General features: G+C 35.8%; 1 protein-coding gene across 1 annotated transcript; it reads left to right on the forward strand.

Annotated features, from left to right (window-relative positions):
- The first annotated feature begins 8,169 nt into the window (after positions 1-8,169).
- On the forward strand, positions 8,170-16,089 carry LOC138348083 (uncharacterized). The gene is made up of 3 exons (XM_069296692.1): positions 8,170-8,227; positions 10,205-10,316; positions 15,618-16,089. Exons 1-3 carry the CDS (start codon positions 8,170-8,172, stop codon positions 16,087-16,089), a joined length of 642 nt encoding a protein of 213 aa, XP_069152793.1.
- The last annotated feature ends 1,721 nt before the right edge of the window (positions 16,090-17,810 follow it).

The raw sequence follows: 17,810 nt of genomic DNA on the forward strand, positions 1-17,810 counted from the left end.
ACCAAGAGTAAGAAAACCCATACCTTTTATGACGTTCAATCCTCGACTTGCTGTAACCACGTCCAGATCCCTTAAAATTTAATACGAACTCGACGGACAAACTTCTCTTTGCCTACTTGATTGATTTTGTTTGTTTTCTTATATTTTCGTTGTGAGTTCTTCAAGTGTGAAGAACTTTGGTTTACCTAATATTTTTTGAATTTATTTCACAAAGAGAATCGTGAGTGAGAGTGATAGAGACGTGAGAGAGAGAGATGAGCGTGGGAGAGAAGAGTTTTCTTAGGATTTGGAGTCTAGTTTAGGATTTAGTCAAATTAGGTTTTTATTTAATTATTAAATATATGATTTACTTTTATTTTAAATAAGCTAATAAATATTAAATATAAATTAATTACATTAGTTTATCAACTTAAATTAAAAACAATTTAATTCGTTGCTTCCACCTAGGTTCGAACCCGGTTTGAACAAGACTTCACTTCAAGATACCAATTCGGCCCTCTCTCCCCAAAATGCCCCTCCACATTATTAATTAAATAATTAATTATATATTTAGGGTAATTACGATACTATCTTTACCCTGGAAAAAGACCATATTACCCCTAGACCCTCCAAACCTAAGATTTTCTTTTTTTAAGTTTGGTAAAGACTCCTTCAAGTAAATCTTCGTGTTCGAGAGCCCTAAATGGTTGGACCCAACCTTTCCTAGATAAAATAAATTTCCAAGTTAGTTTTCTTTGATGTAGCAAGGGTTCCGAGTTCTTGTTATACGCGCATCAATCTATGTGAACCCGGTCTGATCGTTGACATTCTAGACACCTTAAGCATTACATAGCATATGATCTTCGTAGATTAAATTCTACAGTAAGTCATTGGTTTTAACTATTGTATTCCTTTCAACAAGAGGCATTTCAAACGCTTTGAATTCAAGAAAACAAAAACTGGTTTGTTCCTTATGAGATTTTTGAATGTTCATCTCCGTTGTTCTCCTTAATTTCGATTCTAGTAGTATGTATAATGAAAATGTCAAGCATGTTATTTGTATGTGGTGATAATTGATTATTATATGTAGGTTTCTATGATTTGATAATGTCGAATGAGACCTATAGGTTAGATTCGCATGATTAGAGTATTATTTACATGAGATAAGAAATATTTTAATACCCAATTGTGTTTGAGAAAATGAAATTTTTATAAGTTGACTTGCTTTAAATGATGAGATTACTGTATTATATAAATGAAGTTAATTTACTTTGCTAATGATATTCTCATGACCACTGTTTAGTGAAAGTTTGGTTTATGCCATTAAATTGGCCTACAATACTATTTCCAAAATATGCAATAGTATTGGTCAATGACTATGTCATACAAGTCTTATATGGCTAATGTAACTTTTGATGTCCTTGTAAGGCCAAATACATGTTAAAGATTTACTTGACAATATTTAACTCAATGAATTCATAACATAGGGTATGCCAATGTGTAACAACCCTAAAAATGAATAGGATAAATATTTAAGGTGTCAAGAATGTTTGAGATTAGACCAAGGTTCACATGGATTGATACGCATAGAACCAAACGTCAAACCCCTTTCTACGACCAAGCCAACTAACTTGGGTAGTTAGTTGAGTTTGGAAAGGTTTGAACCAACCAATTAAGGATCTTAAAAATGAAGATTTAATAGAAGGACTCTTTAGCGGACTTAAAAAGAAGAAATCTTAAGTGTTGAGGGTCAAAGGGTAAAATGGTATTTTCTATGCCAAGGGTAGTATAGTAATTACCTTAAGGAATTAATTAGTTAATTTACTTAGAGAACCAATTGGGCTCAGGTTGACCCAAAATGGTCCATTTCGCAAGGGCTACTCTACCCGAGTTCGAGCCCCATTGGAAGCAACAAGTTGGTGATTTAATTAATGTTTATAATCTGATTTTTAAGGGCATAATGGTCCTTTCACTAAGCTAATTAAATCAGGTTATTATTTAAATTAATAAGGAGTCCTAGTTTGACTAATTCCTAAACTAAAACTTCTATTATTAGACTACTCTCTTACGATCTCTCTGTCATGTTTCATCATTCTCTCTCACATTGGTTTCTGCCAAAAAAAACAAAGAACAGAAGTAATATTAAGCGTTCTTTACACTTGAAGAACTCACATGAAATTAAGAAAAATAAAGCAACAAAAAACTTTAAGGCAAAGAAAAGATGTTCGTTGAGTGGTGTGGACGTTGAGGTAGCTTGGACTAATTTTGGAGAGGGTTTTGGGCACAAATTCATAGTTTGAACATTAATTAAGGTATGGGGTTCTTTCCCCTTGGCCCCTTTCCCAAAAGACCCCTTAAGATTGAAGATATTCATTCCGAAAACTAGGATTGTTCCCCCTTTGCATGTCCATATCACTATCTCTCATTGAACTTTAGGTTGGGTTTGTTTGCTGGTACAAAGTAGGGATGAAATGTGTTTTTCTGATGTTTATGTTTAAATATGCATGTTTGACATTGTGTGAATAACAATTATGTTGTTTGAAATCATGTGAAAAAGCTGATATGGGTGTGCAACGTGTGACAGTGAAGTAGTCAATGTTTTAGGACGTGTAAAGGCATGTTAATTCTTGTATTTTATGTGCTAATGTTTTTCACAATGTGATGTTCCTACGGTGTGTGAAGTTATAAATTTTGAGTGAAAACGCTTGACTAATGTAAATACTAAGCTACACCTAACAATGCACTAAATGCTTGGTAAAATGCCCTAAGAAACTAACATGAAAAGGTTGATGAAAAGAAGGTAAATATTATGAATAAATTTCAAGCTTAGTTTACTTTAAATTTCGTTCAAAAAGGGGGTTGAAATCTGGAAAAATTAATACGTTAAAAAGAGGTGAGACCACCAGGATTCAAACCTGTGACCTCACCCTTTGGCTACTGGATTTTGAAAGAAAGGAAAAGAAAAAGGGGGCTGGGGGGGATCGAAATTGGGTCTGCTGGGTTAGTAGGAAGAGAACAAGAATTAAAATAAATAAATGGGAGGCATTGGAATCGAACCCACGACCTCCAGGTAGCGAGTGAAGGAAGAGAAATTAAAAAAAAGAAAATGTGAGGCGTGGGAATCGAACCCACGATCTCAAGGTTGGAAAGGAGAATGACAAAATTAAATAAGAAAACAAAGTGAGGCTGTGGGGGATCGATCCTACAACCTCACTGCCAAAACGTCCAGCCTAATGAACTTAATTTTAAAAAATAAAATAAGGAGGTTGTAGGGGTTCGAACCCACAATATCCCAATACTCCAGCAAAATTAAAAACAAAAATAAGGAGGTTGTGGGGGTTCGAACCCACAACCTACCAATGCCCTTGTAATAATTAAAGAATAAAAATGGAAGAGGTTGTGGGGGTTCGAAGCTACAACCCTTCGGCCAATTTAAGAGGAAACCAAGTAGAAAATTAAATATATAATGTTAATGTTGGGGTTCAATATTGAGTCCCAATGTCATGGAGATTAAAAATAAAATCAATGAAAAATGTAAATGCTATCAAAGTGATTTGAACTTGGGTTTCCTTGCCAAACTTCCGTATTGATACATAAGTTATACGTGAACAAAATATCCAAGAATAATGCCACCTACTTAGATAGAAATCAATATCTTGGCATATATAAAAGATATATGATTATTGTACTACATAATATTAGGAATGTATGATTCACTTAATGAACTATGAATGAAGCCCCATGGCTTGTGTGTATCGATTCATAAGTCTAGCATACGTTCAAAAGTAAGTGAACCAAAGATGTATGTAAGGAAATGATGGATCCTAGAAGGGTTAAGTATGAGTGTAAGATACACTAAATGGCCAATTGCATTGGCATATGATGAAATGAATAATCAAAAGATGAAATGAAAATAAAATTATGAAACCCAAGAAGGGGTAAGTAAGGGTGTGAAAAACACTTAATGGCCAAGTGCATTGGCATATGATGAAAGGAACATTCACGTAATAAGAGGTGAGTAACTATGAAAAGCAGAGGTGCTAATGATAAGGAATGTGGTGACAACATGATATAAGACTAATGTAAATGATGAGAGTAATCTCAAATGAGCCTAAGTAAAAAATGTTACCAAACGTACTCACCTATGAGAGTGTAAGATAATGAAGAGACCAGTCTCTATCACATTCTCATGAAATTATTAAGATTAACACATTTAATACTAATGATGAGATGAGAAATCATCTAATGAGATGTGATGTCCTCAAACTAGAAGCAAACTTCCATGACGTATGAGACGAATGAAATGGAACTTTATATTGAGCACCGATAGGCTATCTTTGACCGGTGATGATTTCTTTTGGGAAGGGTGGAGGTTTACGTAACTCTCATGAGATGAGACTGTCCGTCTTGTCGGGTTTAGGTATCCTTATATCTCCTAGTCTTTGAACTTAGCCAATATAGGGATCTGGCAGGGTTAAATTCCCATGTAGGCTAGCATGTTTTGGGTCACTTTTTCTGGTGATTCCACCTCTTTTCGATGTACTGGAGACACTGGATTTCATGATGCTCACATAATCTATGTCGTTAAAGTTAAAGTTCCCAATGAAAGAATGAGGCCAGACTCAAATGATTCACATAATGAAATGATTGATACCGAACGAGGATAGGGTAATCAAAAAGTGAGTTAGATTCAAGTAATGACATTAGGTCATTCTTTGTCATTGCACAACAAACCTAATGAAAGTCTTAAACTATATCCTAGGTATAACTGGTGTTTATACTGGACTATGAATGAAATGAAATGGAGTACGTATAAATGAACGAAGCAGACTCAATGTTTGCTAATGAAGACTCTCTAGTTGAGGTCCCATCTCATGAGCCCTCATTTCTTGGATGTCTTAATGTTAAGTCTATGATCCCAATGTCTAATGTCATATGAATGAATGATATTAAAAAAGTTATGTTCTTCATGCAAATTGTGATGTATGCTATATGATATGTGCTATGAGTAAATGTTATGTGTTGTGTGCAAAGGTGAAAAGTATGATGAAGTATGTCAATCTAATGGCATAACTTTCCTATTCCAAATCAGGAAAGCTCACTGACTTTCCTAATCCAAATTTTGTAAACTTTCCTAGTCTCAACTTGGCAAGTCCACTGACTTGACTTCCAAAAATCCTGTAGTTAGGAACAAGATATTCTTTCTCATGCATGTCCGTGGTGTGTGCTTTCATATACCCATACTTAATACAAGTGTGTATTAACCCTACAAAAACTCTATTTAATACCCATGCTTTCAAGGATGCTATCGTTTTTTATATTCTAGCTTAGTTTTAGAGTTGAGCTAGTGGAGCATGTTCCACTAGCATTTCTCTCCTTTTTTTATCCAGACTATGTATTGGTGCCATTTTGGCAATTATTCACTTAATAAGAATTGTAATACTTTCTTTTAGTTGCTTATCTCTTAATGTTAAATGGTTGATTGTGAACAATTACGTATTAATGAGAATCTTTTTATAAGTATATTAATAAACAAAAAGTTTCAAATTTTCCACTAAAATTAACATATGTAAAGTAAGAATGATGTAAGTAGGCTTGTCTGCGACTTTTGAGAGGTCAACGACGCCGGTATCGTCTGGGGTCTAGATGCCAGTTGTGACACAATGATTGGAACAAGTCCCAACATACCCTATCTAAATGAACTTGTGAACCTAGTAGTACATTGAATAATTCCTTATAACTTTCATAAAGAATGATACAAGACTACCGAATAACTTTGGACAAGATAAGGTGAGTAATGAAATAACTAAAAGCTTATGAGTTATGAAATTTACATAGAACGGGGTGTTAAAGGAAGTTATACAAGTCTCAGTTGCACCTAATTAATTATGTTAAAGATACTCATATAAGAGGGTGTAATAAATAGTGAGACAAGTCTAATTCAAACCATAATGATAATGTAATATTTAAAATCACATTCATCAAGTATATAAAGTGATGACAAGTCATCCATTGAGCTAAGCATACCTCATATTAGAATCAAGCTTCCATAATGTATGAGTCAACTCTAAAAGTTGTAAACATAATTGAGCTAAGCACCAATAGACTAGTAATGAGCTTGTCCAAGCACATGTATGCCGCATTAGATGCGACTACCACGAAGGTGGATAAGGGTCTCCTAATTCTCCTAGTCGTTAAACTATGTCGCCAACATAGGTTACTAGCTAGTTGATCCACCTAATAAAACTAGGAAGTATTCAGTTTCACTTTTGCCGGTGAACCACCTCTTTTCAGTGTGGGGAAGACACTGGATTTAATGTTAGGTCATATGATCTATGTCGGTTCATTTCAATGTTTTCTTTAAGAAATTAAGAAATAAAGTATGTTCATAGTGAAAATGTAATCAAAAAGGAATAAATGTAAGTTCAAAGTGACATAAGTAAGTAAAAGCATAAGTATATCTAACCATCAGTGTTTGATAAGAATGAGTTTTAACAGTTATTGGGTTATGCCAATAAAGGAAGCAAAACATAATGGCTCAAATATTGGAGTATGAATACTAGACGCAACATATTTATATTATGCAAATGATCAAATAATGGGCATAGCCAATAAATAATGGCTTATAAAGATTTCATGCACAACTTAACTAGAATGGAAAGAATAACTTGTGAGTAGGGTAGTCAAATTATTTCCTTAGTCTTTTTTAGTACTTAGTTGATTCATTGTAGGAATGGGACTACAATAAATCATTACAATTGTAAGTTAAACATATTATCAAAGGAGATCATTGAACTACAAAAAAAAAAGACTGAAAAATTAACCAAGTCCGGGAGAGGGATCTCGCGGCCTAATAGGGAGCAAAAATATTAATTTTCATTTGAGTTGTTCTAGAATTATGTTCATGATTCCAAGGTATTATGTTCATATATAAAATGAGTTGTGTTATTTAAATGCATCAAAATATGCCATATTCATAGCATGATTTATGAATAACGAATTAGGAAAGTGAAGTGACTTCACTTTCCAAAAATGGCATGTTGCTATAGGAAGAACTTTCCTTGATCATGCATAGTCCTTGTGTGTTTATGTGAATACACCAATTATTAGTACAAGTGTGAACTAACCCATCTACAATTACAATTTTTTTAGGTGTAGGTCCTTGAAGAAGATTAAAGATCAGTTGAAGACATTTGGACTAGTACCTCTAGACTTTCGTAGTTCCTCTTGAATTCGAGGATGTCTACACTTTATATTCTAGCTTTAGTAGATTAGACATAGCTACTGGATGTTGTCCGTAGCGTTCTCTTTCAAACATTTTTTAAATCTTTTATATTAATACTGGTTTGGTAACTATTAATGATATTATGAATTCTTCATTTCAATTGTTCAACTTATAAATAGATGGTTGATTATTGTGAGTTGTTAGTATATCACTCTTATGTGGATATTATATGAAGTCTAAGTAAACATAAGTAAAGTTAAAAAGTTTTAAATTTTCTGCTAAATTTAACTGTACGATTGTGATGAAGGCTAAGAAGAGGCTTGTTTGCAACCTCCAATAGTTAACGACGTCGGTCTCATCTAGGGTCTAGGACCCGGGTGTGACAAACTTTGTATCAGAGCATGAGGTTAAATTACGTAGGAACTAAGGATCAAAGCAACCACGTGGCGTAGTTTCTAGCTTATGGTTGTGAAGTGCACCACAACCATGACTTACAGACTTAGTGATGTTAAGACTCTTCCCTTCTTCGACTCTCTATCTTGTTGTGTAGAGCTTTGACATTTTGTGTCATTCTAGCATCTAACTTCCTTCTTGTGTGTGCATGTAGAAAAATGAACACAATAAGAAATGTAGGAAGGAGAGTTGGAGAAGCAGCTGTTGGAGGAAACCAAACTCCTCCTCAAGCCCCAGCTGCTGGAGTGCAAGTGCATGTCAACCCAGCTGCGCTGACAAATGGAGAATTGAGAGCAGCACTGGTTCAGATGGCCAAAGCTTTCACTGCTCAGACACAGGCTATCACAGCCCAGGCCACTAGAGAGGATGCTCCCAGGGAGAACCCAGATGCTAACTCCACGGCTAGCAGACTGAGAGATTTCACCTGGATGAATCCTCCAGTCTACTTCGGGTCCTGAACCTATGAGGATCCAAAGGAGTTTGTGGACGAGGTCTACAAGATTCTCTGTTCTATGGGTGTTAACGAAGAGGAGAAGGCTGAGTTGGCTACATACCAGCTTAAGCATGTTGGTTAGGTATGGTACAATATGTGGGTAGATGGGCGAACACTAGGAGAAGTCCCCATCACTTGGGACATTCTCAAGACTGCATTCCTGGAGATGTTCTTTCACATAGAGTAGAGAGAGGCTAAGGCTGAGGAGTTCATTAACCTACGTCAGGGAGGTATGTTAGTCAAGGAATACTCCTTGAAGTTTGTTAAACTTTACAAATATGCTTATTCTCTGGTGTATAGTAGCAGGGATGAGATAAGTAGGTTTGTGAATGGTGTATCGGAGAATCTGGAGGATGAATGTCGGGCACCCATGTTCCATGATAACATCAACCTTTATAGGTTTATGGTACATGCACAGCTGGTGGAGGCGAGTCGTCGAAGGAAGAGACTGAGAAGGCAAGAAGCCTAGGCCCTTGGATCTAGCTTGTTCTAAAACATGTAGGAGTTCATTTGGAGTACAGGAAAGGCCCAAGTTCAAGAAGGGTTACCAACACTAAGGTAATCCTATTCCTTCCAGGAACACTTATGCCAAAGGGGACAAGTCTAGTCCAAAAAGGCAATGATAGAAATGCGAGTGTGACACAAAGTCGTTTGGTAAGTGTGGCCGTTTGCGTGGAGGTGAGTGCATGGTACGTGCTAATGTCTGCTATGGGTGCGGCAAGAGTGGGCATATGATGCCTTCCCACATGTGCAGAATCAGGCCAAGGAAGATACTCAACCTCGGCCTAATCCTACTGCTGCAGCCGAGCCTTCCAAGAGGACATGTTCTATGCTTTGAAAAAAGTACAGAGGAACAGGGGAAATAAGGTGATGTGGTCACTGGTAACTTACATGTCTTTTTTTTTCCTATGTATGCATTGTTAGATCTAGGATCCACCTTGTCTTTTGTTACTTCTTTAGTAGCTAGTAAATTTGACTTGCTTCCTGAGATCTCGCGTGAACCTTTTTTAGTTAGTACTCCCATAGAAGAAAACATTAGAGCTGAAAGAGTATATAAAGATTTCCCAATAACTATTCTTGATAGAGTTACCTGTGCTTGACCTAATAGAATTAACCTTGCTTGAATTTTGATATAATTTTGGGCATGTATTGGCTCCATAAATTCTATGCTACCATAGACTTTCAAAACAGGGTAGTAAGGTTTCAGTTTCTAATGAGTGAGAGCTGGAAAGGGAAGGGCGTAGTGCAAATCAAACAGGCCAAATAGTTTCCCTTCTTAAAGACAATAATATGTTATCTAAGGGGTATTTATACCACTTAGTCAGAGTCAATGACTTTGAACATGAAGTTCCTTCCATAGACTCAGTGTCCATAGTGAATGAGATTCAAGATGTATTTTCGGAGGATTTACCAGGAATCCCTCCTGAATGCGAAATTGACTTTGGTGTTGATTTAGATCAAAACACCAAACCAATTTCTATTCCTCCCTATAGAATGGCTCCAGTTGAACTCAAAGAGTTGATGTTTTAGTTAAAAGATCTACTTGATTAGGCTTCATCCAGCCGAGCATATCCCCATGGGATGATCCAGTGTTGTTCGTTAAAAAGGGATGGAACCCTCAGAATGTGCATCAATTATCGAAAACTCAACAAAGTCACTGTAAAGAAAAAAATACCCTCTTCTCGGATTGATGATATATTTGATCAGCTCCAAGGTTCAAGTTTCTTTTATTTAATAGATCTCCGGTCAAGGTATCACCAGCTTTGTGTGAGACAAGAGGATATTCCTAAAATTGTCTTATGTACAAGGTATGGTCATTACGAGTTTCTTGTCATGTCATTTGGACATTATGAATAGGGTCTTCCGTGAATACCTTGATTCTTTTGTCAAAGTATTCATAGGTGACATCCTCATATACTCTAAGACAAGAGAAGAGCATGAACAACATTTGAGAATGACATTGCAAGTACTCATAGAACATCAGTTGTATGCAAAATTCAACAAATGTGAGTTTTCGCTGAGATCAGTGACCTTCCTTAGTCATGTTTTGTCAGCCCAGGGTGTAGAGGTTGATCTGAAAAAGATTGAGTCAGTAAAGAGCTGGACGAGTCCCCTCACTCCTTTAGAAATTCGGCTTTTCTTGGGTTTGGCTAATTACTATCGCAGGTTTGTTGAGGGATTTTCGCTATTGTTTCTCTATTGAAAAATTTAAAAAATAAGAAGGCGAAGTTTTAATGGTCTAAAACTTGTGAAAAGAGCTTCCAAGAGCTGAAACACCGACTCACTTCAGCCCCAGTTCTCACATTGCCGAGGAGTGGTGAAGGCCATGTGGTGTAGTGTGATACTTCCCGAGTAGGTTTGGGATGTGTTCTTATGTAGGATGGCATGGTGATTGGATATGCATCAACACGGTTGAAAATCCATGAGAAGAATTACACTACCCATGATCTTTAGTTAACTGATGTGGTATTTGCGTAAACTTTGGAGACATTACTTATATGGTGTACACGTTGATGTATTTACTGTAAATAAGAGTCTTTAGTTTGTTTTTATAGAGAGAATTGATCTTCGTCAGATAAGATGGCTAGAGCTGCTCAAGGATTATGACATGAGTGTCTAGTATCACCTAGGTAAGGACAATGTAGTGGATGATTCTTTGAGCCGATTGAGTATGGGCATTATGTCTCATATTGATGATGATAAGAAGGAGTTGGTTAATGAGGTACACCAATTGTCTAGGTTAGGTGTACGGCTGGTAGATACACTAAGTGGGGGTGTTTCAGTTCATTCCTATTCTGTATCCTCATTTATTATAGATGTTAAAGCTAAGAAGCATCTCGACTCAGTACTCATGGATTTGAAAGACTAAGTGTTCAGTACGCTGAATGAATCATTCTCTTTAGGGGAGGATGGTGTTCTTAGATACAAGGGCATTTTTGCGACCGGCGTCATCGACCTCTTAGAGGTCTAAGACAAGCCTTTCGTACCATTCATTGCATACATTTATGAAAAGTAGTGCGGAATTAAAACTTTTCATACTAAATAATATTACTTAAAATATCTCTTTTATATAAAAACATAATGAAATACTAAGTCTGAAAGTCGCCATCTTAGACATATGAATATAGAAAATAGCTAAGTCTATTACAATACTTCAATAAGGAAAACTAAACATCAAGATGTCCTCAAATCAAGTGAGGATATACCAGACTCTTTGCTTGAATAAACACTAATCCAAGCTTAAACTTCGAGACTCCTTTCAAATGCCACCTACACCTTTAAAGATAAACAAAATGTATGGAATTTGTACAAACACTTGTACTTAGTATGGCGTAGCATAAAATCATGAAAAATGTACATTCGTATAAACCATGCTTTATTGATTAACACTTCATAGTATAAGTGTAAGAACAACATTTAACACCTTAGAAACATACAAGATATCACATAAGCATTTTATCAATATTAAAGGACATACCTTGATTTGAGTTTAACCTTTCTATAACCTCTTTTAACTTGCATTCTTTTCACCAAAGGTTATCCTAATATAAAATCATTCACTTATTCACTTCATTAACTCCCCACTGAGGTTACTCTAAGATTCACATAGTTAGAACAAGAAGAAACCGCCTATACACCCTCTTCAATCTTACCTAAGCAACCCTCAAAGCTACACTAGATAGAGCATATTCTATTAACAATACGTTAGCTAAAGACATGATCATTAATTAAGTCAATTAGACGACATATCATTCATTAAAGACTTCACATAATGGACTTGGAAAGACCTAGGGTCTCACATACTAATATCTTCAGTCTAGTCGTGCAATGTCTAGATAGCGTCCCATTTCACTACCTAAACTTCCTAGAACTTATCCGACACTATAATGTACCCCAGATGATGATTATACACAATAACCAACATAGGCCATACTATCTAGGTATGGAATCCGGAGTTCCAACCTACTTTGATGAGGGAGTTCTACTTGCCAAGGGTAGAACAAGGCCACATCCTATGTAGGCACATGGTTTAGGAATATGATGTTATTTTATGTACTCTAGTCTCATTCTCAAGTAGAGCTACATTACTCTCTAGTCTCGTTATCAAGTAGAGATGCAAACCATAACATATTTGCTCGATGCTAAGCTTTGTTCTCATATAGTAAGTTTAATCTAAGGGACATATGAAATGGTACCATCTATTATTCATTACCTATTCATAATGTACCTACAAAATATGGGTGCACTAGGTCTGCAATTCAATGGTCTCTAAGAATAGATCATTCTTAGCCTTCTTTCTATAGAATATTCCTCGTATTAGTCATGCTTAGAAGGGCACCATCTTAGGTCTACAGATCCTAGACTTTCATTAAACATTCTTCCATACACATACAAGACAAAGGTGCATAAGCCTACTAAGTCAAGATATTCAGATTCATCATATACATGTATCAAGTAAGTGACACTAGTCTACCAAAACAAGACACAACATACTTTACTTTATTTCATATCAATACCATTCTTTGAAGCACTTAGGTATGAACCTTATCATCATTAAATCAACTATTGATTACTATGACATTATCGATATAATCATCATAGACTCATATAGTCAAGTAGGCATAATCATGTATCAATTTTCAGGCTACACACAGAAACACATTGTCATAGTCCAACATGATCACCTAATATCCATAGAAGAGAACATACTTTTACGTAGCTAGCATGTAGATATATATGAATATACTTCAATAATCAATTAGACAAATCATCATACTACTTCAAGTAGGCCTACAAAAAACCATGATCATCAATTCGACGTATTAATCATAATACTATATGTAACTAGTTCAATTGAACATAAACTTAACAATCTAAGACCAATTAGACATCAATTTCACATAATCTTCACATCATAAGAAAGCCCTGAAGAAACTACTCATTAATTCATAAATATAGAGACATGATCACTTAACACATAAAATAGTCAAAATAAGAATTTTCATGGCTTTCATGGAATTATAGCTTTAAACATTTCATTAACATCTATTTTATTCTAAAACATTTATTTAAAACCTTTTTATGAAAGAACCCATGGCTAGAATCATAAAATTGGACAAATCATGTCTTTTATCATCTTTGAAAAATCATTGGAATTTACTCCTTGTAGAAAGATATTTCAAGGATTAATAACCATACCTTATAGATTAATAATCCACGAAATCATGGTTGGAGATTTTAAAACCTTAGTCTTCCTCCTTATGTTTTTTTAGGTCTTCAATGGAGTTTGGAAAAGAGAGCGTTCATGAGAGATTAAGAGAATTTCGTGCGGTTCTTGTTTGGGACATGTAATTCTGTTCTAAAACTGACTTAATATCTATATGTAGACGTCAAATAGGTTACCCTAAATACCTCACACTTAAATTACCTAAAATACGCCTCCTAATTCGACTACAAATAGGAGAACATTTGTCCTAGCCTAATTCGGGTTTGACCATGACTTTTAATCAACTAAGTTGCCAATAATTAGTTAATTGAACTAGGGTAATTACTAAAGTACCCTTAAGTCGTTAGGACCATAACCAACCCTTTGCACCATCCTAGGTTAGGTACTAGGTTGTCTCTTACTTGACTTAATCGACATCTGCAAATTGCTTGGTGGTTTCGGTTTTTATCCATTTTAATTAATTAATAAGTTTCAAATTTAATGTACTAAGTAACCTAGGGTAATTATTAAATTACCCCTAAGTTGTTAGGACCATAACCAACCCTTTTGGACCATCCTCGGTTAGGTAGTAGGTTGTCTCTTACTTGACTTCATTAAAATCTTGAAATTGCTTGACGGTTTCGGTTTTGTACATTTAAATTAATTAATTAAGTTGATAATTTAATTAAATAATTAACCTAGGGTAATACCTAAAGTATACCTATGTTTTTAGGACCACAAACAACCCTTTTGGACCATCCTAGGTACTAGGATGTTTCTTTAGTTAGTTATTGGTTTAGGTCACCTGGTTAGGTCTTACGATTTCGGGCACCCTAGTAAGTTAACTTTTGTTTGTACTAGGTTTGTTATTTAGTAAGGGATGTTAGTTAGGACCTAAAATCAGTTAGGGTTCTTGTCCCCACGTGATCCTACACGCCTGCCCCCCTAACCACCCTAACCGATTCGGTTGGGGCTTATCTCTTGGCCGTTGGTAGCACATGTGCTTGCACATGTGTTGCAGTGTACTTTACCCAACCTTGCACTCTGGAAAGTTCACTACTTGTCCAATGATTATCACTATTTCCTTGGACACTGCTTAATCTACATGGTCATTTTAAATGATTATGTGCTATGGTACCCAGGCTTGACACTTGGATGCCTCCTACATAATGTGTGTAATCTATAAAGGAAAAAATTTATCTTAGGGTATTATTTGGAGGTACAACAAGCTTGGACTGAGGCCTTTTAACATCAAGGTGTATTCAAAATTTTGTTATTTCATAGAAATTGGATAACACCCTTAAGCCAATATTCTCCAATACGCCCAATATTACTCAATATTGGGCATTGGGATGCCTATGTACTCCCAATACCTATTCCTAAAATCTATTAGTCTTTTCAATAGGCAAGTACATTTTCTGGAATGTTACAGATTGTGTGTGCCCAATATTGCTAACTTGAGACCTAATATTATTTTAGAAGCTCATGGCTCTATGTATTCCATTCATCCATATTCCACCAAGATGTATCATGATATCAAGGAGATCTATTGGTGGAAAGGTATGAAGCAAGATATTTCTCAGTTTGTGGAAGAGTTCCCCAATTGCCAACGGGTTAAGGCCGAACACCTTAGGCCTGGAGGTCTTACCAGTCGATTAAGATCCCAACATGGAAGTGGGAGGCTATAAATATGGACTTTGTCGTTGGTATGCCCAGGACAACGAAACTGCATGATTCCATTTGAGTCATTGTTGACAGAATGACTAAGTCTGCTCACTTCATTCCTATGAAGTGTACTTACAGGGCCGAACATTATGCCAAAATATACATTGATGAGATAATGAGGTGGTATGAGATCCCTTTATCAATAAATTTAGATAGGGGAGCCCAGTCACTTCTCACTTTTTGATATCTTTCCAAAGAGCTTGGGTACACAGGTGAAGCTCTGTACTCCTTTTCATCCTCAAATGGATTGACAGGAAGAGTGTACAATTCAGACCTTTGAAGACATGCTGAGATCATATGTTATTGACTTTAAGGGGAGTTGGGATGATCACTTGCAACTAATTGAGTTCTCTTATAATAATAGCTATAATTCAAGTATTGGGATTACACCTTTTGAAACACTGTATGGAAGGAGATGTAGGTCCACCATTGGGTAGTTTCAGGTAGGAGAGTCTTCCATCCTTGGCCCTGAAGATCATACATGAGGCTAAAGAAAAGGTGAGAATGATCTTGTATAGATTGGCTACTACTTACAGTCGTCAAAAATTTTATGCTAATAACAGTAATAGGGCTCTTGAATTCGAGTTAGGTGATCAAGTCTACCTTAAGATATCATCCATTAAAGGGGTGATGAGGTTTGGTCAGAAAGGGAAGTTGAGTCTAAGGTATATAGGTCCTTATGAGGTCTTACAGAGAGTAGGAAATGTTGCCTATGAACTGAAGTTACCAAATGACTTGGCTTCTGTTCATCCAGTGTTTCATGTTTCAATACTTAAAAAGTTTCTAGGTGATCCAGCATCCATCCTTCCTATTGAGGGGTTAGGAGTCAATGAGAGCCTTTCATATGAAGAGGTTCCAGTTACAATTTTAGATTTCCAAGTGAAGCAGCTTAGGAACAAGGAGGTTGCCACAGTAAAGGTGTTATTGAGGAACCAACTTGTTGAGGGAGCAACATGGGAGACCAAGGTCGACATGAGATCCCGTTACCCTCACTTGTTCAATCATTGAGGTTATATATTACTCTTCATAAGTTTGATTTTGTTTATGAAACTCTAAATTTTGGTGCATTAGTCAGTTTTTGTGTTTTAAGTCCATAACTGTGTGTTTTACACTCTCACTATATGAGTTAAAATGAGTTTATGGTTACATTCTTGTTGCTATTTTTGTATAGCGTTGACATAATTTTTGTATCGCATGAGTTGTGATGTGCATTGAGTTAAAGTGAGATTGAGAAGGAAGTTCCTCAATCTCATATATAAATCTTAGGATAAGGTTTGAGTGATGTGCATCATTCATAGTAAGTTGTGAATCAAATGTTCACAAAGAGTTAAGTTTCAAGTATGTTGTGTGTTTTTCGAAAATACCCTGTTTGATTCACAATGATGTGTAGTGTCATTCGGGGACGAATATTCCTAAAATGGGGATAATGTAACATTCCATAAAATGTACTTGTTTGGTGAAAAGTCTGTTAGGTTTTAAAAATATGTATTAGTTTACATAGGCATCCCAATGCCCAATATTGAGTAATATTGGGCATGTTTGAGAATATTAGCTTAAGGGTGATAGCCAATTTCTATGTATTAAGAAGTAACTTAAGATATACTTTGATGTTCAAATGCTCCAATCCAATCTTGTTTAGGTATTGTACCTACAATGAAGACCCTAATATAATAGCATTGATTTCTTAGAACAATAGGTACGAGGCATCCAAGTGTCAAGACTAGGTACCATAGCACATGATCATTTAAAATGATAATGTAAGCACCCAAGGACATAGTGAGGGTCCTTTGACAAGAAGTTCACTGCAACACATGTGCAAGCACATGTGCTACCGACCAAGAGACCAAACAACCAAGTCTAACCGAATCCGATTAGGGCAGTAAGGGGGCAGGCACGCGTTGGGTCAAGCCACGTGGGGCCTCGAATCCTAAACAATCCTAGGTTCTAACGAACTTATCTAAATAGAAAACCAACCTAGGACTAACTAAAATAAACTAACTAGTGTGCCCGAAATCCTACCACCTAACCAGGTGACACTAGCTGAGTAACTAACTCCACAAACATCCTAGTACCTAACCTGGGATGGTCCAAAGGGGTTGGTTATGATCCTAGTGCCTTAGGGGTACTTTAGTTATTACTCTAGACCACTTAGTTACTTAATTAGAAACTTAATTAATTAATTAAAAATCATGGTCTTACTTGAACCCTTGGCAAATTTTCAAATTTTTTTAAGGAAAATGCTCTCCTATTTTTAGTCAATTTAGGAGGGGCATTTTGGTAAATATCTAATTTATTTATTTCATTAAGTTAATTAGCCTAAGTTGAATTAATTAATATTATGTTCCTAATACTTACACTCAAGTTTAACTAGGTTAGAAACTCACGACTGAAAAACAGTGAACAAACTAAGAAAAATAGATCGGATCTCCTTAGAAGATTTTAAGGCTATTCTTCAAGATTTTCATGCAAAGTACATGGTCATCTTTGTAGATTCAATTTTACAGTAAGGTGTGGATTTTCTCTCTTAGATTCCTTTCCCCGAGAGGCTTTTCAAATGTTTTGAGTTCAAGAAAACTAATACTAGGGTTTTTCCTAATAAGATTGTCGAATGTTCACCCTAGTTCTCCCTATTTTTGATTCTCGTAGTATGTATAATGGAAATCTCGATCATTTTACTGGTATGGGGTGCTAACTAACCATTATATGTAGGTTTCTATGATTTGATAATG

This window comes from Solanum lycopersicum, chromosome 4 (assembly GCF_036512215.1).
Source record: "Solanum lycopersicum chromosome 4, SLM_r2.1".
Taxonomy (NCBI): Eukaryota; Viridiplantae; Streptophyta; class Magnoliopsida; order Solanales; family Solanaceae; genus Solanum; species Solanum lycopersicum.

Bases quoted from the DNA above. Each gene is read 5' to 3' on its own strand.
- LOC138348083 (XM_069296692.1), top strand. From the start codon at position 8,170: ATGGGTGTTAACGAAGAGGAGAAGGCTGAGTTGGCTACATACCAGCTT. The intron at 8,228-10,204 runs GTTAGGTATGGT...ATGTTTTGTCAG, and splicing joins ATACCAGCTTAAGCATGTTG to CCCAGGGTGTAGAGGTTGAT. The intron at 10,317-15,617 runs GTTTGTTGAGGG...TACTACTTACAG, and splicing joins TTGGCTAATTACTATCGCAG to TCGTCAAAAATTTTATGCTA.